The sequence below is a fragment of the Papaver somniferum genome, unplaced genomic scaffold (assembly GCF_003573695.1).
Source record: "Papaver somniferum cultivar HN1 unplaced genomic scaffold, ASM357369v1 unplaced-scaffold_154, whole genome shotgun sequence".
In the NCBI taxonomy this organism is placed as follows: domain Eukaryota; kingdom Viridiplantae; phylum Streptophyta; class Magnoliopsida; order Ranunculales; family Papaveraceae; genus Papaver; species Papaver somniferum.
Genome location: NW_020624820.1, coordinates 8,024,356 through 8,047,442, shown reverse-complemented (window position 1 = coordinate 8,047,442; position 23,087 = coordinate 8,024,356). Strand labels below are relative to the sequence as shown.

General features: G+C 33.9%; 2 protein-coding genes across 2 annotated transcripts; both read left to right on the top strand.

Moving 5' to 3' along the window:
- The first annotated feature begins 7,612 nt into the window (after positions 1–7,612).
- On the top strand, positions 7,613–10,487 carry LOC113336717 (E3 ubiquitin-protein ligase RHF1A-like). The gene is made up of 8 exons (XM_026582374.1): positions 7,613–7,823; positions 8,128–8,174; positions 8,281–8,343; positions 8,521–8,632; positions 8,716–9,071; positions 9,463–9,570; positions 9,664–10,036; positions 10,149–10,487. The coding sequence occupies exons 1-8, from the start codon at positions 7,686–7,688 to the stop codon at positions 10,158–10,160; spliced, it is 1,209 nt and encodes a 402-aa protein (XP_026438159.1). The 5' UTR covers positions 7,613–7,685; the 3' UTR covers positions 10,161–10,487.
- Positions 10,488–10,856: 369 nt separating this feature from the next.
- Positions 10,857–11,612, top strand: LOC113336807 (agamous-like MADS-box protein AGL61). Its single transcript, XM_026582482.1, has one exon. It carries the CDS (start codon positions 10,857–10,859, stop codon positions 11,610–11,612), a length of 756 nt encoding a protein of 251 aa, XP_026438267.1.
- The last annotated feature ends 11,475 nt before the right edge of the window (positions 11,613–23,087 follow it).

Below are 23,087 nucleotides of genomic sequence, written 5' to 3'. Positions count from 1 at the left end.
TCTTGCAGATCACCTTGCTATCCCCTCAAGCTTTTGATTTCAAACCTTCTTTTTAATATTTAATTTCATATTTTCTTGTATTCTGTCCTACAAACTTCCTGCATTCCTTAGATTTAAAATTTCAGCAAACATCAATAGATTTATACTTGCTACTTTTTTCGGAGCACTTAGAAATTACAATCTGGTATCATGTGATTTTTTTATTTCCTATGCAACTGATATATCCTTCATATTTCTATAGATAAAATTCACATTATGCACACAAACAAATTATAATCTGATTTCTTGCTCTACTTTCACTTACTTGCTATGCACCTGATATATCCTGCATATTTCTATGAACTAATACTTTATCTAGACTAAGATTTAGTAATTATAGTTTGTACTGTATTTTTGTGGAATATCTTGTGTGTCTTTCTGTTGATTATAGCCATGAAAATTCTTGCATGGAATACACAAGGTTGTGGACAGAAAAACACAATAACATTTGCACTCTTTACTTAACTTGGAAAAACCTGAGATACTTTTTATATCTAAAACCAAGTCTCAGAGGAGCTTGATGAAAACACTTCTTAATCATTTCCCAAACACCCACATTGTAGACCCAGATGGAATAGCTGGTGGTCTGGCAATTTCTCGGGTGGATGGTTTTCACTTTGAAGTGGTTCAGCGGAACCTTAACATGATTAATGTCATTATTAAAAACAACTTCAACTCAAAAGAATGGCTATTAACTTGCTTTTATGGGTCTCCCAAACATGAAAACAAGTTAGAAATTTTGGGATACTTAGAAGAAATTGCCTATATGGTTAACATAAATCAAATGCCCTGGCTAGTCATAGGAGATCTAAACATTATATTCAACAGTGAACAAAAGGAGGGTGGTCTGCCTTTCGATAGAAAAAAGTTGAGCCTATGTTAAACTTACTAAATAGAACATGATTAGAAGACCTAGTCTTTAAGGGTAATATTTTCACATGGAGTAATAAAAGGAAAGGCTTAGCCAACATCAAGCAGAGGCTTGACAGGGCTATGGCAAATGCAGAATGGACCATGGAATTTCATGAGGCAACTCTGGAAAACATGGTATCTATAGGTTCAGATCATGGACCTATATTGTCTAAATTTAAATTCCTCAACTTTTGTTTGTATTCCTACTTTTAAATTCTATGATGTCTGGCTTAAAGAACCAACATGCTTAAAAGTCATAAAACAATCTTGGAATGAGTTACATTTATCTCCTGCTGATAACTTACTTTAAAACATAATGATATTAGGCGAAAACTTGGGTTCTTGGAAAAGGGATATCTTCGGAAAACCAAATAAACAGATTAAGGTCCTTCTTAAACAAATACATCACTTAGCAGCCAAACCTATGACTACAATAAATACTGACTTGGTAGATAAAAAGATGTTAGAGTTAGAAAATCTTTATGACATCCAACAGTTTAGGAATGACACAATAGCTTTAGGAGAAAGAAATACAATTTTTTTCATGTTACAACTTTAAAAAGAAGGAAAATAAATAACATTGATTGTATAATTGATAAGAATGACAATGTTGTCTCTTTTAGAGAGGAAATAGAAGTGGTCTTAAACAGTTACTTCTCTGATTTATTTACTGAGACATCTAACATCATGAATGAGGAAATTTTCAACCATGTTAAACCCTGTATTACTTTAGAACACAGTGAGTTAACTGCTACCCCTTCACCAGAAGAAATCTGGAACGTGATTAAAAATTTAAAACCTAATAAAGCCCCAGGACCAAATGGCTTTCCGGTAAGCTTCTTTAAACACAATTGGGAGATAGTAGGAGATCAGATGATAGCGGTAGTTCAAGATTTCTTTATAAACAGAAACTTACGTCAAGACCTAAATAAAACTTTTTTATTCCTTATACCTAAGATTAGAAATCCCAAATCACCAGCCGATTATAGGCCAATAGGACTCTGCAACACACCTTACAAGGTGATTGCTAAACTATTGGCTAATAGATCTAAAAAAGTTTTGGAAAATACAATCTCTCATTTACAGTCGACTTTCTTATCTTCTAGACAAATCTCAGATAATATTATTGTAGCTCATGAGTGATAGACACATTTTTGTGTCTAATTTGTCCTCAATGTCTGTATTGTTGGAACTCTATTTTTGTACTAATATTGTGTTTTTATGTATTTTTAGGAAATAAACATTTTTGGAAAATTCAGCTCGAAAAGTTGATTTTGGCACCCGGAGGACAAGTGTTATTCAGACTCTCGCTTTTGGATAAGGGGTAACCTAATTACTAAGGGGCACCCCCAAGGCATCTGCTATTCGCACCCCAGTCCAGGATAGGGGGCATATCATCTTCAACCTTTTGAAATTCAAATTTTGGCGGGAAAAATTGTTCTTGAACTGCCGTGACTAGGGTTGAGGATTTGAAGGTGTTCCAGTGAGATTCAACGACCCAAATTAAATGGGTTTGTTCCTAGGGCCTAGACAGAGCTGGTATGGGTGTTGGATTCGGTCAAATTTGGTTAGATAATCGGTGGTAATCAAAACAGGGAAGATATTCTATTCTTGGAAGTGTTGGATGGAAGAGACGTGCATGGGTTAACTCTATTGGCTGGAAACTTCTCCTACAGCTCAGAGATGATGCGTGAAAGATATAAACCAGGAAACAATCCGTAACAAATCAGAGAAATAAATAAAAAATATTTCGGAAAATATTCTTTTTATGGACGGATATTCTTGGAGTTATTACAAGGATTGGAGTGACCTGTTGTGTATAAATAGGTCTCTAGTGTCGAGCAGAAGGGGTTAGCAAGTTTATGGAGAGTTTGGGAGAAGTATAGAGCATTAACAGAGCGAGAAAATCAAGTTACAGGAAAGTTTCTGCTGCTGCTGCTGCAATTGAAGAACACGAAGAACGGACAGACCAGGGCAGTCGTTCTTCAACAGCGATAACGACTAACACTGAGGGTCTTAGAATTACCGTCAGCAGCAGTTTATTTCTATCGTTTCTGTAACAGTGTTCTGCAACATTTATAAGTGTTGCAAACACCCAATTTACTCAATTATTTTCCTTTTCATCATTTGTAAAACACTTGTGAGCATCAATGAAATATTTTGAGAGGTTTTCCAACATGATGAGCGGCTAAAATACCTGGTGACTGAGGCGACGGAGGAGCTATTCACACATGTTTGATTGGTAAATTCTTTTTATAATTTCTTAATTATTTATTTTATTTAATTCACTTGGATCAATAAAAAAAAGAAATAAAAATGGTTTTCTTAATTAGTTGTGAATCAGTTTGATGTTCTATGCTTAGAATTAATTCTTTGATAAATCATGCTTAAGGATTACAATTTAATATTTGGACACCTTATATATTAATAAGTGATTTAATGAAAAAAGAGCTAGATAATAATTATGAAATATTTTTGTAACCAATCAACTTGAAGTAACAGTGAATCCGGAGCCTTAGTCAATTTTAAATCTTGACATCACTCTTTGAAAATTAATTTGCTTTAATTTTATTTAAATCTAAAAAAAAATCATTTCCTTCACAAGTCTTGAACGAACCATTTCTGACCACTACTACAACAACTTTGAAAATACCATCAATGAGACTATTCATTATATGAAGAAAAGTAGGAAAAAAACAGGTAACATGCGTGCTAAGATAGATATGTCTAAAGCGTTCGATAGAGTGAATTGGAAATTTTTGATAAAAACTCTTCAATCTTTTGGTTTTTCGGAACATTGATGTGAACTAATCACTCAATGTATCTCAACTTCAACTATCTCAGTCCTCCTTAATAGGAATCCTTGCACTGAGTTTAATCCCTCCATAGGAATCAGACAAGGGGACCCTTTGTCCCCTTACCTTTTTGTCCTACGTATGGAGGTTTTCTCTAGGTTACCCTGTCATTTGGAAACAATTAAAAAGATTCCAGGAATTAAGCTTACTCCAAAATCTCCACCAATATCTCATTTATTTTTTTGATGATAACATACTTCTCTTCACTAAGGCTGACTTAGGCAGTTGTAAGAACCTGTTAGATGCCATAAATCTTTTTAGTGACTCTTCAGGACAAGTTATAAACTCTACAAAGTCAGGTTTATTCTTCAGCAAGAGAGTTCATAGTAAATATCAGGAAATAATAACTAGACTCATGAAAATAAAGAAAACCAATATTAGAGATACACACTTCAGAGTTCCTCTATTTGTTGACAGATCAAAACTGAAATCTTTTGATAACATAATTGAAAAGATGGAACAAAGAGTCTAAACTTGGCTAGCTAAAGTACTATCTCAGTCCAGCAAGATTATTTTAAACAAAACAATACTTTCTAACATGCCTATCTTTACCATGGGTTGTTTTGTTTTACCAAAAAAGACTATAAAACGAATAAATGACATTCAGAGGGATTTTTGGTGGGGGAAAAACACTGACTCCAAAGGAATTTACATAAAGGCCTTTGATTTTCTTTGTAACCCTATTAACCAGGGAGGTCTGGGGTTTAAAGAAGCTAATAAGGTAAACCAAGCTATGGTTAGTAGGATAGATCGGAGATTAGTTAGTAAACCAGATGACTTATGGGCAAAAATATTAAAGGGAAAATACTTTAAGAAGACAGGGGCTTTACACTCAAAAAATAAGTCTTCGTCTTTTTGTATTTGGAAGTGCATCCTATAGGGAATAGAACATTTAAAGAAATACAGTTTCTGGGAAGTATGAGATGGATTATCAATCAACCTTTGGGACGACAAATGGATACCAACTAGGGACCAACCTCTGGCTAATTCAATTACCAGATTTTCCAATATAACACTTGTGTCTGATTTGATCAATCATGAAACAAAGAAGTGGAATGAATCATTGTTATACTCTTTTTTCGACAGTTATTTAGTTTCCGAAATTTTGAACATCAAGCTTTACACCAACAAAATTGTAAACTTGAAAAAAGATAAACTGAGATGGATGCTCACCAGAAATGGTGAATTCTCTATAAAATCTTTATATGCTAAATTGCTTAATCCTATGGGATCAGTTTCTAATGAGACTAAAAGATTTTGGCAGGGTCTTTGGCATATGGATACATCCCAAAGAATGAAGGTTTTCACTTGGAAGTGTTTGAAAAACACTCTTCCAACAAGAGAGAAATTAAGCTCAGTTCTTGATGTGGAAACACAGTGTATTTTCAATAAACAGGCCATTGAATCAACTTACCATATGTTCTTTGATTGGTCTTATGCTCAAGCAGTATAAAATCTACCACTTATGGCATCACAGGGAGTAAACTCTAACTCTATCTCTAATAATACTTCTTTCTTAGATAAATACAATGAATGGTTGACAGGTGACATGATTTCTATATCTATGGCTTTAGCTGCAACTAAATGTTGGTTCATATGGAAAGAAAGATGCTTGCGTGTGTTTGAAAAACAAGAAAGAACACCAGAACAATTTGTTGTATATATCACAAGGCATTTTGCATATTGGCATCCACAAACTCTTAACATTGACACAACACAACCTAAAATTTAGACAGTGATGCTTAAGCCATGGAACTTTCCTATAAAAGATACTCTCAAATTAAACTGTGATGCCTCTCGGGTTTCAAAATACACTGATGCAGGTTTTGGTTGTGTGCTTCGAAATTGGTTAGGAACATGCAAATGAGCAGCAATGGGAGTTTTCGGAGCATCAACAACAGAAGAAGCAGAAGCTCTAGCTCTTCTGTAAACTACCAGATGGGCTAATCAGAATAATCTACATAATTTGGTCATAGAGGGAGACAATCAACTCACTCTCAACTATCTGCAGGGAAATCTGTTTCAGTTCAATGGCAAAGTATACCTATTTTGGAAGAAGTAAAATCAGAATCAGCTAAACTAGTTTCTTTTTTGGGCTTTAAACATGTCGACAGGCGAGCCAACAAGGTTGTAAACTTTTAGCAAAGAAAGGGAGAAAGGAACACTTGACGACATGTTGGTTTAATTATGTACCCACGTTTTTATTTCCTTCAATTGCTTATGACTCTGTCAAAGCACAAAAACTATGTAACAATCAAAACTCTCTTATAATCGTTACATAAACTGTTAATTCTGAAGATTTAGTCACCAACAGAACAACTTCTACACAATTGATTTTAAATGGGTCTGAACCAAGGAATTAAATTTCTGCTTGACAATATATCTTATTTTCAAAAAAAAAAAAGTCTTCCAGAAGTCTACAACATTTGATGAATGGTGCAAAAATTAAATCTAACGCTAAAATTTTTGTTTTTCATTTGGAACCAATTTTATTCTTCGTTAAGGTTAATGCTCAGTAAAGGGGTAATTTGCACACTACATCGAAATCACTACCAAATCCCGACTTTATGTGTTCTTATAATTTTCATTTATAAAAATGTAAATGCACGTTACAAATTGTCCTAGAAAATACATTTGTATCAAACAAACAATTTTTTATTTTTTTTGGTGGAAAAGGCTAATGCCTCAAAATTTCATTCATATGAAATTGCTTATAGTAGTATCGATTACATCAATAATCAGATTAAGATGATGGATAATACAATGTTTACATAACTCGAAACTTAAAGAAACGAATAATGAAAAAATCAATAAATATCCATAATCTGACAAAGAATTCAATGTAATTTTAATGGTATTTAACCATTTTTGTTGATCAACAATGATGTCAAACCATTGTACTTGATATTCACCGTAGAACTTTGATGCTCTATAAAAAGAAGTGATACATCCAAATTGCTCCGATCGACTTCGATATTTGTTGATCTTGTCTGATGAATTGATCAATACTTTGTCGAAGGTGGATCGTCCTTGTATTGTGTTCGATAACAATGAAGCGCCACCAAAATAGGTTATAATAAACCACTTCAAAAGTGTATCGATAAGATGTTGTCATATGATTTTATTTATAATACATATATATAGAAACCTAAATTACTCTGCCCGGATCTTAAGTTATAATCTATATCCAGGCAGAAACCAAAATAGAAATAAAAATGACCAGTAAAATAATTAAAATTGAAGACAATGAATAAAGGTTGTTGAAGATGAAGTAATTGAAACCGTCCATGAATATAACTGCCCCTAACCAAGGAGGGAGTCGCAGACGTTCTCTTTCGAAAACAAACAAAATAATACCTTGTTTCTCTCGGTAAAAAAAATAAAGAAAAAAAGCACTTGCCGGTCACTTGGCATCAAAATTGATTCATAGTGCTCTGTAGACATACCGGTGCCCGCTTCAGATCAGATTAAATTTGGTTGAGTCAGCTAAAAACAGACAACTAACTGCTCTTGCCCAAATTTGGATTGTAACAGAGAAAAAAACTGGTCGGTTGAGATCTAAAACGATTAGTCAAACAATCCGACTCGGAATATTCTCTCTTCTTCAACAACTTCTCTTACACTCAACTACTGCAACATCTTCTTCCACTTTCTCTCCTCTATCCCTTTTCTCTTCTCAAAGTTATCATCAAATAAAAAATTCCTTACTTTTTACTTACATCATTCATCTTCTCTCTTTACCTTTCTTTTTTTTTTTTTTTTTTTTTTTTTTTTCAAAGGGGTTTTTCATTTCTTCTTTATTTTTCTCTTCTACTCCTACATTTTCAATCTTGTTTCCGTTCTGTAATCCTACATTTTCAATCTTCTTTTCCCTTTGTAATGGAGGATTTCGTTACTCCCTTGAAGAGTGATCCGATGATGTTGAAACCTGTTTGTTCATTTAATGAAGAAGAAGAAGAGGAAAAGGAAGATTGTAGCATTTGTTTCGAACCCTTTACCTCGGATGATCCTTCTGCTGTAAGTGTTCTAATGAAATGTGTTTTTGATCAGTTTAATTGAATCAAACTTAGGTTTTTATGTTGTTCGTATGGGGGTTGGTTTTGCATTTGTATGCTCCTTTACATTTTTGGTGAAAATTTGAGAAGAAATTTAGGGGTTTGACCACGTCGACCGGTGGTTGTGGATGACCTGTGGTGGTGGTTTGACCATCGTTGACCGGAGGTGGTGGTGATGTTTTTAGTGTAGAATTAGATTATGATTGTTTTACTGGGTACCCCAAAATCTTTAGGTGATAATTATGGTTGGATTTGTATAATTGCAGGTGACCAGTTGCAAACATGAGTATCATCTTCAATGCATTCTCGAATGGTATAGTGAATTACTGTATTCCTCGTCCTGCACTTGTTTTCTCTAAATAAATCAAGGTATTCGTACACTTGTAGGTTGATAATTTAAACCGGTATTTTTACTTCAGGTCCCAGAGAAGCAAGGAGTGTCCGATATGCTGGCAGTTGCTTGTGTTGAAGGACTCTTCAAGGTATATTACAAACATTTCGATGGTTGAGTTTGTCAAATGTTTAAGCAACTTGAGGGTTATTCTTTGACTTGGGTTTGTATCTGAATTACTATGTGATGGAAATGGAGTTAATTTGCTTCTCAATTGTCAACTTAGCCGGTTAACGTTCTATCATTCATTTTTTCCTTAAATCATTAGCCAAGAGCTCCTTGCAGCAGTGGGGATTGAAAGGGCATCTAGATCAAGGCGTGGATCTTCCAATACACCCATAGTTCGTCAAAACTCCTTCGAGGATATAGAATCTGATCATGTATGTCTATAAGTGTCATTAGAAGCCAATGGTCTTGCATGCTTATTTTGATTTTGGGTCCTGACTGTAAATTGGATTTGCAGGTCGGATCATATGCAGTTGACTCGGAATTTGATGACAATATTATGCAGCATCTAGCGGCTTCTGCAATGGGTAGGACTCATCATTTTAGGAGGAAGCAGAACCGTCGATCTGATGTCGACCAAGACATATATCTTGGCTTTGCTTCTCCTTCAAATGGATCTGAGTTTGAGCATGCATATACAAATTCACCAGTTCGCAGTCAAAATCTTGGAAATTTGGTGTCACACGAAGCTAATTCAGCAGCATCCGTCATGGCTTTTGGAAGATCAAATCAACCTACATCAACTGTGCTGTTGTCTGGTCTGCATACAGCCTCTAACATATCAGACAACAGATATGATCCTCCCAGACCAAGGTTTACTTGCAATATTTCGGCATTTCCATTATTATCTTCTCTTTTTTAGCTTAGTCATAAAATTTGGTTATCTTCTCACTATTGCTTTGTAACCAATATATCCTAACAGATACACGTTTGCATGACTGCATTCTAAATGCTATTGAACATCTTCTCTGAGTGAAATTAAAAAAAAAAATTAAATAAAAAGAACATCTTCTCTGAGCTTTTAGTCCTTAATCATAGGGTCCTCACAAGTAGTGGATAAGAACTCTCTACAAGTTTCCTCGAATACCCTTTAATGTAGAGTAATGGTGGGAAGATTCAACTTGTGGTGGTATTCTTTAGTTCTTTTGATTCAAAATTCGTCATGCAAAGTCAAAATCTTAACATTTTGCTTGTTATTATTCAGTATTTTTGCTGCAGAAACACCACCATCTAGTCCACAGAGATCACGGCCGTCAGACTTGCTCTCGCTTTCTGAATCCTTTAAATCTAGATTTTCTGCTGCTTCATCCAGGTAGTTGTTATAATGTCTCAACTGGATTTTCCTTTGATGATGTTGTTTTTCTTCTTCTATAAGTCTTTGAAGTTTATGCGTAATTTGTTACAGATATAAAGAATCCATCTCAAAAAGCACTCGAGGTATTAAAGAAAAGCTACTATCACGAAACAACTCAGTTAAAGAGCTGAGCAAAGAAGTTCAACGTGAGGTCACTGCAGGTATTTCTGGTGTAACCCGGCTGATGGAACGCCTCGACCCTACCTCAAAGCGAGCTGGACCTTCTGCTGGTTCTGTTACTAGTGATACTTTGAGAACTTCGGAGTCTCTTCGTAACAGGAAGTTCATGCAAGACAGCCTGACTTCACATTCTAGTAGCAGCAACAGTGCGAAAATTGCCCAGACCACTAGCTCAAATGCTTCTGTTTTTCGCCCTAGCAACCTTTCTTCTAACCCACGTCGAATGCCAAATACTCATGTACAGGTCTGTAATTGCTAAGAAGCCCTTCTAGATTTATGCTTTCAGGACTGTTAAGCTTTCTTCATATATTCTTCTACCTTTTAGTTACATGATGCTTTTCTCTATGTATGCCCAGGATGTTCTTTGATGCATCGGGAAAAAGTCGAAGATCCAAAAAGCTTCTGTGAATTTGAAATGGAAGCATTTTAGTACGTTGTGTGATATATACTTGAACCGAGTAAATCAATTGCCCATATCCTATGAACTGACTCACATTTCTACTAGGATTTTCAGCAATCTTTAGTATGGGATTTTGATGAGTTGAAATTTCGTACCAATGCCAAGATGATTGAATCTTGCTCAGCTGTTAGTTTCCATTTTTTTCTTTATTTTTTTTTGTTGGTAAATTGCCCTCATTTGCCTTTGTTATGAACTCAACAACACATTATGTATAAATTTCAGAAACTTTTCTTTCCTTTGTTATGAACCGACACACACAAAGCCACAGTTTGTTCTAAGATTTTTTCTTTCCTTTTATATGATTCGGCAAATGAATATTCCATGTCCACACCGTGTAATTGCCATTTACGCCTCTCAAAAATGCCATTTTTGAACATGTTAACAGTTAAAATCCAACCAATCTTCCTCCAAAACTTTAGGAACACGTGTATACTATTGCCAAACATAGTAAAATATCCTAAATTCTTTTGTCTTAATTGAAATCTTAAATGGAAATTTATTGGTACACTCAAATATATATAGACTGGTCCATGCCAATGTTCTTACTAAACTCGGCTCTTATTTTCTCCAATTTTTACTTGATTTTCAAGCTCTGTCAGCAACTATGGTGGCGATGGCAGTGAAGAACAAAAAAGAAAGGAAACCAAGTCAAGGTAGGAAAAAGATCCCAATAAAAATGATAGAAATCAAATCAAACAGACAAGTCACGTTTTCTAAGCGTCGCAATGGTTTATTCAAGAAAGCAAGTGAACTCTGTGTATTATGTGGTGCTGAAGTTGCTGTTATCGTTTTCTCTCCGGCCGGTAAAGCATACTCTTTCGGGAACCCACAAGTCGATTCCACCATAAAACGATTCCTAACCTCACATGATAATAATAATAATAATAATCATCAACTGGCGATTCGACCGAACAATGTTCATCGACATGGATTTTCGGCGCATGAACAACAGCAGCTGCAGACACAGCAACAGTATATTAAGGTTTCTAATCAACTAGACCTTGAGAAAAAGAGAGGAGTATTGGTAGAGAAACTGAAGAAGCTTAATTCTACTAATGATGGTAGCGATAAGTTTTGGTGGGAAATACCCATTGATGGGTTGAGTTTGAATGAATTAGAACAGATGAAATCAGCAATGGAAGAATTGAAGAAAACCGTCGCTAAAAGAATCGAGGAGTTGGTGATAAATGGAGCTGCTACATCTTCTTCTCCAGTGATGATGCCGACGCCGTTCTTGAACCCGAATCCAATCTGTTGTATGAATTCGTACGCACCTGGTGAGAATCTTCCAGAAGCAAAATGCAGTATTACGGCAACTACTACAACTGCTATCGTCCCTTATGATGATTATAATTGCTGATTTTTTTTTTATAGGTTATTCTTTTTTTTATTCTTTAGGTTGGATTTTCTTAGCGCTCTTGTAAATTCAAGTTACAAATAAAACTTTCTTTATTTAGATTTACATAATTATACCAAAACATATGAGCTAGAGTAAGTTTTTATCCTCACACTTAACAAAAATTGTGACGGCGGCACACCGGAAAGACAAACAAATGAGATTCCATGCTATTAGGCCTCCCTCGGCGGTACAATATATATATATATATATATACAAAGCACAAGATCAGTATGTTAAGAGAGGAGAAACTAGGTTGACATATTTTTGCATCATTGCGCTAACATCAGTTGCAAGAGTTGAAAAGAGAACTTATATGATTTTTCAGTTTCTTCCAAACAATGGTTTTTTTCTTCTCTACTCCAATATTTAGCAACTTTGTTCAGTTTCTCCCTCACATTCTGCAAATGTAGGCAAAGGTTTCCATCCCACTTATAAAACTCTAGTTCTTTCTTATCCAATATCTTCTCCGCAACCTTTTCGCCGATCATCCGGCCTTCTGATAGAGTTTTTTCGACCGACGTGGTTAATCGTCACTTCTGGTTGATTCTGGCCCCACCAATTTTGTTTTTATAGTAATTATAAAAAATTCTGGAAAAGAAAATCCTAGAAGATACATTTTTGCCCCATAAAATATTTTATAAACAATCACATTCCACAAAAATTATTTCCGAAAACAGCTAAATCTTGAAAAAGCCTTATAAAATTACAAAAAATATATTGAAAGATTAATTATAATATATTTTATTTTAATTTAATCTAATATAGAATTTCAGAATCAAATTAAAATAAAATCACATCGAAATATGCACTATTAATCATGATTTCATCACAAATTAAATCAATCATACAAAAAAAAATCCAATGTCCATTGTTCAATTACATTTATTCCAATGAAACTAATTTTAATTATAGTTCCAAACAACTAATAGTTAAATAATTCTAATTCTAATTCTAATTGCAATTTACAATTACAATTCCAAATGAAATTACATAAACGATTCAACAATGAAGCTAAATCATGTTTGAGCCAAATATGAGTCAATAGCCCAAATTAAAAATAAAAATGTTTAGAGTCGTGGATACATACCAATAATTCGAATTTGCCTCTCCTTTGCTAGAACATTTAATTGTTGGTCCTGTAGAATATTAAAGATACAACATAATTAATAGAAAATCGTGATGATCAATACATAATATCAAACAAAAAGTTTAGAATAGAAAAACAAAAACTTTAGTAGAAAAATGCAATAATAATAATGATTTTTAAAATTAATTTTATTCATTCCGTAAATACAAACCAAAAAAAGATTCTATTACGAGATGTACAGGGGGTTAGTCGTGGGAGAGTTCGAGAGATTTTAATGTATTTAGGTGTTCTCCTGTTAGTCCTGAGGGAGTCTCTCCAAATCTTCGTTAGTCGTGGGGGAGTTTAGAGGAGTCTCCTGAATTCTCTAGAAAACACCTGTTAGTCGTTGGGGAGTTTAAAAAAAGATCTTGAACTCCCTGTTAGTCATAAAACCCTACAATACTAGGGAGTTGGTAGCTTTGGGGAGTTCGAAGGAGTTTATAGTGTATTTTGGTCTCACAACAAATCTCTCAAAAGAATAGAGATTTGGGAAAGATTTTGGTGCGTAGAAAACCATAGGAGAAAGAAGAGGAAACGTTTTTTTTCCAGGTATGTTTTTTTTCGTCTTTGATCTCCATGATTGTTTATAATAGTTTGATTTGTGTACTATTTTGATTGTTTTTCATATCTTTGATCTCCATGATTGTTTATTTTGATTGTTTGTATAGTTTTTTTTTGTGGGTACTCTCTCTCTCTGTCAAAACCCTAATTTGTGGTTCAAAAGATCTTGGTAAGAAATTGCATGATTTGATTATAATGATATCTTTAAATTCAACCGTTGGAATATGATGAAATTTGAGTATGTCGTAGTTTACCTTGTTATAGAAGCACAGTAAAATTTTCACGCGGATCAGGTCACGTTTGCTACTGCAAAGCTTGCACAATATATGACTATGGTCTACTGAGTTTAAATCCCGAATAGGGGACTGATTCCTATTTATCTCATTCTCCGCTTATCAGACAAAGCTGAAATTTTATTATGATGTTTGTATATATGAAGGTTACCTACTGTAGAAATTTCATGAAGTTATGATCACTTTAGGTACACAAAAGTTTGAGAAATCCGGAACTGAATTCTGTATGCACGTATTAAAAGTAGTCGGGTTCTGAGTAATGTAACTTTTTAATGAACCGTTGGAATGCTATGATTTTTGAGTGTGTTGTGGAATATTGAGTTATAAGTGTACCATAAAAATTTAAAGAGGATCAGGTAAGTATTACTACTGCAAAGATTGGACAATCTGAAACTGTGTTTTGGTGAAACAGAATTCCTTTACAGCTATCTTCATAATTTGCTATGTCATCATGCATTAATTGGATTGCTACTTTGCATGGGTGTCATTGAGAATCACTATCAATTGTTAAGTCATCTTATTTAGACACATACTTCTCTTCTATTATATATGCCAAAGTTCAATACAGTGGCGTACTTCATTCCGTATTGGCGTGTTTTAGCCAATTCATACGGTGCTTTTGTTATAATGATATATTTATATTCAACCGTTGGAATATGATGAAATTTGAGTATGTCGTAGTTTACCTTGTTATAGAAGCACAGTAAAAGTTTCACGCGGATCAGGTCACGTTTGCTACTGAAACGCTTGCACAATATATGACTATGGTCTGCTGAGTTTAAATCCCGAATAGGGGACTCATTCCTATTTATCTCATTCTCCGCTTATCGGACAAAGCTGAAATTTTAGTATGATGTTTGTATATATGAAGGTTTCCTACTGTAGAAATTTTATGAAGTTCTAATCACTTTAGGTACACCAAAGTGTGAGAAATCCGGAACTGAATTCTGTATGCACGTATTGAAAGTAGTCGGGTTCTGAGTAATGTAACTTTTTAATGAACCGTTGGAATGCTATGATTTTTGAGTGTGTTGTTGAATATTGAGTTGTAAGTGTACCATAAAAATTTAAAGAGGATCAGTTAAGTATTACTACTGCAAAGATTGAACAATCTGAAACTGTGTTTCGGTGAAACAGAATTCCTTTACAGCTATCTTCATAATTTGTTATGTCATCATGCATTAATTGGCTTGCTACTTTGCATGGGTTTCATTGAGAATCACTACCACTTGTTAAGTCATCTTATTTAAACACATACTTCTCTTTTATTCTATATGCCAAAGTTCAATACAGTGGCGTACTTCATTCCGTATTGGCGTGTTTTAGCCAATTCATACGGTGCTTTTGTTATAATGATATCTTTAAATTCAACCGTTGGAATATGATGACATTTGACTATGTCGTATTTTACCTTGTTATAGAAGTACAGTAAAAGTTTCACGCGGATCAGGTCACGTTTGCTACTGCAAAGCTTGCACAATATATGACTATGGTCTGTGAGTTTCAATCCCGAATAGGGGACTGATTCCTATTTATCTCATTCTCCGCTTATCGGACAAAGCTGAAATTTTAGTATGATGTTTGTATATATGAAGGTTTCCTACTGTAGAAAGTTCATAAAGTTCTGATCACTTTAGGTACACCAAAGTTTGAGAAATCCGGAACTGAATTCTGTATGCACGTATTAAAAGTAGTCGGGTTCTGAGTAATGTAACTTTTTAATGAACCGTTGGAATGCTATGATTTTTGAGTGTGTTTTGGAATATTGAGTTGTAAGTGTACCATAAAAATTTAAAGAGGATCAGGTAAGTATTACTACTGCAAAGATTGGACAATCTGAAACTGTGTTTCGGTGAAACAGAATTCCTTTACAGCTATCTTCATAATTTGCTATGTCATCATGCATTAATTGGCTTGCTACTTTGCATGGGTGTCACTGAGAATCACTATCACTTGTTAAGTCCTCTTATTTAGACACATACTTCTCTTCTATTCTATATGCCAAAGTTCAATACAGTGGCGTCCTTCATTCCGTATTGGCGTGTTTTAGCCAATTCATACGGTGCTTGTGTTAGCGGTTTGCAACTTCGACTTGGAGTTCATATACGTGCTCAGTGGATGGGAAGGGTCTGCTCATGATTCGAAAATACTTAACGACGCAATGACAAAAAGAAATGGACTGAAAATACCGCAAGGTAATTTTACTTTTATCTAATGTGAAGTTTTGAGTTTTTTGGTTAAGTTATATTCGGGTTCTACTTGACGAAGTTTTCTTTTTGTGTTTTATTCAGGTAAATATTACTTGGGGGATGGTGGGTTTGCAAACCGACGATATTGTTTAACACCATTTCGTGGCCAACGTTATCATTTGAAAGAATTTTCTGGTACGGGTAATCATGCGAAAAAGGTTGAAGAATTATTTAACATGCGTCATGCTTCTTTGAGGAATGTAGTTGAAATATTGTTCGGTATTGTGAAGTCTCGTTTCTTGATCTTTAAGTCTCAACCTCCATTTCCGTATCAGGTGCAAGCGGAGATAATGACAGCCTGTGCAGGCCTACACAACTTCTTACGAAAAGAATGCCGTTCAGATGAGTTTCCGGTCGAGGAAGAGGAAGAGGAAGATAGCCATCCATCAACACTTGTAAATGACGATGAAATTTTGATACAACAAACTCAAGAACAACAACGTCAAGAAGCTAATGCATGGAGAAAGAGTATAACGGATGATATGTGGGAAAATGTTCGTGAACAAAGGGAGTTAGAATTGTATGGAGACCGTTAAATTGAAGGGAAAAAAAATTATCTCGTTGCACAAAATAACATACTATTGATACTGAGATATGATCATTTTAATTTATTTTTTTCTTTTGATTAAAGATCAATGTTATTTGCAAATAAGGGTTTATTGTTTCTTAAAAGAGAATGAGTTAGGAGTGAACTCTCTCAAACTCCCCCAAACTCCCTCTAATAAACTCTCTCAAACTCCCTACACTCCCCAAACTCCCTGAACTCAAAAACACAAAACTCTCTCAAACTCCCTACACTCTCTCAAACTCTCTCAAAATCCCTGAGATTTAAAATACACTCAACTCCCCCGAAATCACTCGAGGACTAACCCCCTGGTAGAATATGCCAAATATCTTTTAGACACAAAAATTGCTACAAGTACATGCAACTATCCAGAAATAGTGGCTATCCGGAGTATAAAAACTACAAAATAAAAAATGCTCACAAGTGCGGAAATAATATCTCTTTTCTTCCGAATATCCTGATTTTATTACTATACTTTTTAATATTGTTTATTCAGAAAAATATTAAATTAAATGCACTAATAAAGATACTTTCAACTATGATTGACAAAAAAATATACTTTAATAGATAAATTTGTGATTTTCTTTGCTTGAAATTGCCAAAAATATTACAATAGATGGGTATAATCGGGAAAAATGTAGATATTGCTTAATATTATGTTCAAAATAAAAAGAAAATTCCAGATAATCTTAGATATTAATTAATATTATATCAAAAATAAAATCATTTTATTTTTGGGTTTGGTGTCTCTATATAAAGCATTCAAACAAACCCAAACTCCATTTTTAGCCAAAACTCTTTTGTTTTCGTATTGCTTTTTAAGATTTTGTTGTTATTTCTTTCCTTTTTCCTGCGATATAGGATTTTTTTGTGACATTTGTCGTTTTGTTTTGCAGGTATTCTTGATCATGCACCTTTTGTAGTTGTTCCAAAAGAAGCAACATCAAGGTATACCCCTATTAATTCTTGCAAATATTTCTGCGATATCAAACCAAACACCGTATGTTTTGGGCGTAAAACATGTTTTGCAACTCTTGCCATTGTTTATTTAAGGTTGTTACCTCTTCACCTGTTGCTAAATCACCAGGAAATTAAGGTTTTTTGATCAATTTTATTATTGATCGTGTATATATGATTGTTCTTTGTTTATTTTCCCTTCTTATGTTATTACAAATAACTAAATAGATCTTGATTGATGTAAGAAAGATAGAAGGATCTAGTAGTGAAGAAGACTCATCTATTATGGTTGCAAAAATTAGTTTGCCCGTTTACAGTTATATATAGCATATACATTATCTTCGTGCGATAATGGCTGGTAATACGTACATACGTGCATATTCTTCTCATCTATTATTTTGTTATATTTTAATGATTTTGCGGTAATAAAAATATGAAGTCATTCTTTCTTTTTTGCAATTCTTGATGATATTTTCAGCGTGTGGAGGACCAAGGGTATAATTTAAGTTGGATTCCATCTGGTGTTAAGTTGTTTTTGTATGTTAACCGGATCATGTACAGCTGTGGCGGTTAGTCGGGTTGTTTTTCCTTTCCATGGTATATGCTTAATTAGTTGTTTGTTCAATGTTTTGTATCATCGATGTTTGTTGGAAATTTAATTAATTATGAAAAAAATAGAACTACAATATTGTTTAAGTTTGCAGAGGGGCATGTATTTGGGTTCGTACAGTGCCGCATTTGCATACTCATGATTGACTTTTGGAGGGAGGCAGTGTGCGTGGTCTACTCATAAGAAAATCCATCATTTTCTTTTGAAAATAAGAATTGTAGCTGTATTTTTTTTCTTTCCATATAATTAGATTGGAAAACAAAAAGACCAATCATATAATTGTACCCCCAAAAAATAAACTAAAGCTAAAGCTAACTTGTAGGACAGGGTATCTCAAGAGCAACAAAAACTTGAGACGCCACAACCAAATACAAAAACAAAATGCAAATCCACAAATTAACGCTAGACATGAGAAAAAGATTCACATTAAATTTTCCTAATGTTAGTCTCCTTGTGATTATCTGTAAGATTGTTAGAAATATCTTGCCCTCTTCCTTTGAAGAGGGAACCATTCTCATTGCAGAGAGAGATTATATCAGGCCTGCAGCAGAAACCTTATTAGAATATTTTATAGTTTTTGACGTACTAAGTGCCATTATACTTTCAGTTGCTATTAAAAGAAAATACAAAATTTATATTGATCATTAAAAGAAAATACATGATTTTTGGATGTCACACATGAGTCAAGAAATCTTCTTTTGAGGGTTTACAAAAGGGTTTGTTAATCCTGTACAGATAAAAATAATACAACATCATTAGGAGTAAAAATCACCAGAAAATAAAATTTGCAGAGAAAAAAAAAAACAGACGACTAAAGGATTTTCAACCCCACAAATTAGGAAAGATGCTTCGTCAACTTTATCAGGAAAAATGAAATTTAGGCAAGTTTCATTTTTAGAGTAAGATAGAATCCGTTAAGTATAGATTTTTCGACGTCTGGAAGATACTCAAAATTGGTAAAAAATAGTCCAACCAATAGATATAACTATCCAAAAATAACTATCTAGCTTGTGGCTAGGTTACCAACCAAAAACTCTGTATGAATTCCTTCCTTTATTCCAATAAATAATTTTTTAATGGATGAAAAAAAAGTTATGGAAATAAAATATTACATAAATTAGTTAAACACTGATTTTTATAGCCCGAACTTGCCAAATGTAATCCAAGGTACACAATATGGGAAAAAGAACAACTAGCCAAAAATAAAAAAATCTCAAATATATTTAGATATTCTTTTCAAAACAAAATCTTTTTATTTATGGGAAGTGTCTTTATATAAATTATTAGAGCCTAAGCCAAGCAGTATCTTCAAATCCGCTTCTCACTTCCCGTAAATAAAACTAATTTATATAAAGAATCTGGTAATTTGCAGGTATCCTTGAAATCTTGGCGCTGTAAATGTCATTCTAATGGGATTCCTAATATATTTCCGTGCATGGTACTCTTTTTGTTTTGTATCGGTTCTCGCTTTATTTATTTTTTTATATATTTTTTTTAAGGTTTTGTCATCTGATTTTTAGTTTTCAAGCAATTTTTTTTGTCATCTGATGTTGGTTACTATTTTTTTAGCAGGTATCACTAAAAAATGTAATCGATTTCTTCTTCTTTTTTTTCTCTCCAGCTAGTGTTGCTTCTTTTTTGCCCGCTGCTTCTATCGGGTATGTAATCTATTAGAAATATTTTGATTTCTGTTGATTTTTAAGATTTTTGGTTTTTCTCATTCCAATGTAAGTTTATTTTTCTGAAATCTACTGCAAATCAATTCAAGAATTTGGGGTTGTTTTGTAGAATGCAAATAGAAGAAAACTTTGCTTCGCTGGTGGCATGGACAGAAGCGAGCAAGTAGCGTGTAGCTGGTGATAACAGTATGTGAAGGAGAGATGGTGATAAAAATGATATTAGGTGGTAGCAGACCAACATGCTACAAATGATGTAGGATGTCTAACAACTGGTGGTGCGTAAGAACAGGTGATTTTATCAACGATCCGTAAATATTCTGACTTTTTCTGGGCGGTTTATTCGTGAATATTATGCGAGACTTGCATCGGTAAAAAGTGCACTCGACAAGTTGAAAGAGTATTAGTTGTGCGGATGATCCATTGTTATATGTTATTGAGGTATGTAAAACAAAAAGGAAAAAAGTCTTTGTGAATTTTATAATGATCGCTGAATATGAGTTTTGATTAGTTTCTTCACTGGACAAGATTAGAATTATCAATCAACTACTAAACAATAGTCCATAAGAGGCTTTAGGGTAGAGTTGTGTAGCAGAATACAGTGGCTTGCAGTGTGTGTAATTGTATAATCTGAATTTACTTTACTTCAGAAATGTGGCGGTTCTCAAATCAAGCAAGGAAACAAGGTATAAATTGGATCTATTCAGAGAAAATCTGCGAGATATTCAGAGAAAATCTGCGATGAAAATAACTATCCGACATACATTGACTTTTCAAATACATCTATGGAACCATCAACATCAAAAATCACCACCATCAGAAAGAATGATTTACAAGATGGATATACCAAAACTATTGTCCATCAACACATTCGTGAAAATACCGGGTCTATAGACCGTATTATTCTTCAAGCAGTGACCTATAGGAATGAGAATCATGAATAGAAGGTTAAAGTGATTTAGGTACTTAATTAGAGATTTTCTTTTGTTTTTTCTTAGGAATGAGTTTTGCTTTTATTTTTATTTGGAATAGATTTTCTTAAATGGCATTTTTAGAAATCACAAACAATTCCAACTTTGTTATGGTTTCCCTTTTTGTAAATGTTATAGTTCTTATAGTTTTTCTCTTATGCTACCATTTTCAGAACAGAGAATAAATTATTTTACTTGAAACGTTATTGTGAAGTAGTTTTTCGTGTAATAGAAGATATTCTCTGTTATTTATGGACTGAATTGACCCTTAGTTTATTATTTTTTGTCCAAAATATTTACAAAATGATCGTAGGGTAATCAATCTCATCCTTTACATGGTGTGAGATAATTACCATATGAATTTAGATCTTTGCTGCCATAAATTTCAAGTAGTAAATTAATTTCAATAGCTATATTCTAGATTAGGGTAAAATAAACCACGTGTAAAACGAAATCTTTCTTACCCTAATAAACAACGTCTGTTTAGAAACTCTAAATAAACACGAAAGATATCTTTTTCGTGTAACGAAGATATCTTTAGAATTTAACCAAAATTTAGATAAAATATGGAGAGAAAAAAAACATTAAACCCGAATTATCCTCTGTATATAAAACCCAAGTGTAAGCGATCTTTAGCCTCAAAAAGAAAACGATAAAGCTAGAAGAGCTTCGTAATATATATACAAGTACGGGTATCACTACATATACGCGGTAATCAAAGAGAACAACAAAAAATGGCAGAAAACAACAAATTCACAACAAGAAGAACAGAGAAGACTTGCAGAACAATATGAAAAGGCAAAGTAAACTTATCTCTACCTTGAAGAGCTTCACATCGACAAAAAAAGAAGAAGAGACATACAAAGACAACAAAGAAATCATAGGCAAAAGAGGTGTGAATCTTCGATTTGATACGAATGGTATGCTTTTATTCAATTAACCAAAAAAAGTTTAATCCCGACTAAATAGTTTAAATTTACCTTGCTTGCTATTTTCAATCAATTCTTTGTTATTTGCAGAGCTAAAAATAAAATAATTTTTTTTTCACAATCAAGAATTTTGAATTGTACTCTAAAGTTTGTTTTTATTTAACAATAGATTATAATAAAGATAAATATGATCCGAACTTATGTAATTTTGTTTATTTTATTTTCTTACATAATTTGGTTGTGTAATATATTCTCTATATAAAAAGAGCATTAAATATTCCATAAACAATAAACAGTCGCACGGGTGAGAAACTAGTTAGTATAATAATGACAAAGGAAGACGGTTTAGAAATGGCGTGGCCTTTCTCTTTGAACCACTTTAAGTCTTTGCCCAGCGCTTCTGACCGTTCGAGTCCCGTATTCATGAAATCACCATATATAAGGATGACGATGAATTCGCAGTTTTTTTTTGACCAATAATAGTACTCCCTCCGTTCTTTTTTAATAGGCCAGTTTTGATTTTAGCGAAATTTAAGGAAATTAAGAGAACTAATCATTGAAAGTGGTCCTCATGACACTTGTCAATAAAAGAAGTGAGGTGAAATTGTCCCCATGACACTTGTTAGCAAAAGAAGTAAAGTGAAGTGGTCCACATGACACTTGTCATCAAAAGAAGTTAAGAGAAAAGTGGTCCCAAAAAATTAAAATAACATTTGACTTTCCCAATTAGGAAACTGGCCTATTTTTTTGAAACTTTTATTTATAGAAACTGGCCTATTAAAAAAGAACGGAGGGAGTATTCTCGAGCGTGTCGTAAATCATTTTGTTATCCACTAAGAATTGAAGATACCCTTCAATAGAGGGTTCCCATTTCCTCCAAGGCTGTCCTTGTGGTTCTTTCTCCCCTTCTTTTGCTTGATCTTTTGTATGTAATTTCATCGCAACAGCTCTCGTTTCCTCCACAAATTCTTTCTCTTGTATCCGATACATTTTTTTATTTTTCTCATCGTCTGTTTTTGCTGGAATTGCAAATGTAGTTGAAGCCATGTGTTAGAATACGAACATCCAATTCATAACCAATTGGCAATTAGTGGAGAGGCTCTAAGAGATTATAAACCGCAGGATCTTAGATTGCCCAGACAAGTTGGGACTAATAATCTCAACTCGCCCCCTCACGTGTAGCCTCGTTGGGTCTAACACGTGGACAATAAATCGGGTGACGCAGAGTAAAGGCGCGATCAAATGACTCGTCGCAAATAGCCTGCTCTGGTACCATGTTAGAATACGAGAATCCAACTCAAAACCAATTGGAAATAAATGGAGAGGCCTTAAGAAATTATAAACCGCAGGATCTTAAATTGACCGGATAAGGTGGGACTAATAATCTCAACACCATGTTCCCTAGAGAATGTAGTTTAAATTTGTCTGTTGAGCTTGAAACTTTGTGTTTTTGCCTTGCCTTGGTGAAGTAGGCTGTCTTAGACAATTAAGAGCTTGAT

Excerpts from the sequence above, each read along its gene's own strand:
- LOC113336717 (XM_026582374.1), top strand. The coding sequence starts at position 7,686 with ATGGAGGATTTCGTTACTCCCTTGAAGAGTGATCCGATGATGTTGAAA. Across the intron at positions 8,633-8,715 it reads AGGATATAGAATCTGATCAT|GTCGGATCATATGCAGTTGA; the intron begins GTATGTCTATAA and ends TTGGATTTGCAG. Across the intron at positions 9,072-9,462 it reads TATGATCCTCCCAGACCAAG|TATTTTTGCTGCAGAAACAC; the intron begins GTTTACTTGCAA and ends GTTATTATTCAG.
- LOC113336807 (XM_026582482.1), top strand. The coding sequence starts at position 10,857 with ATGGTGGCGATGGCAGTGAAGAACAAAAAAGAAAGGAAACCAAGTCAA.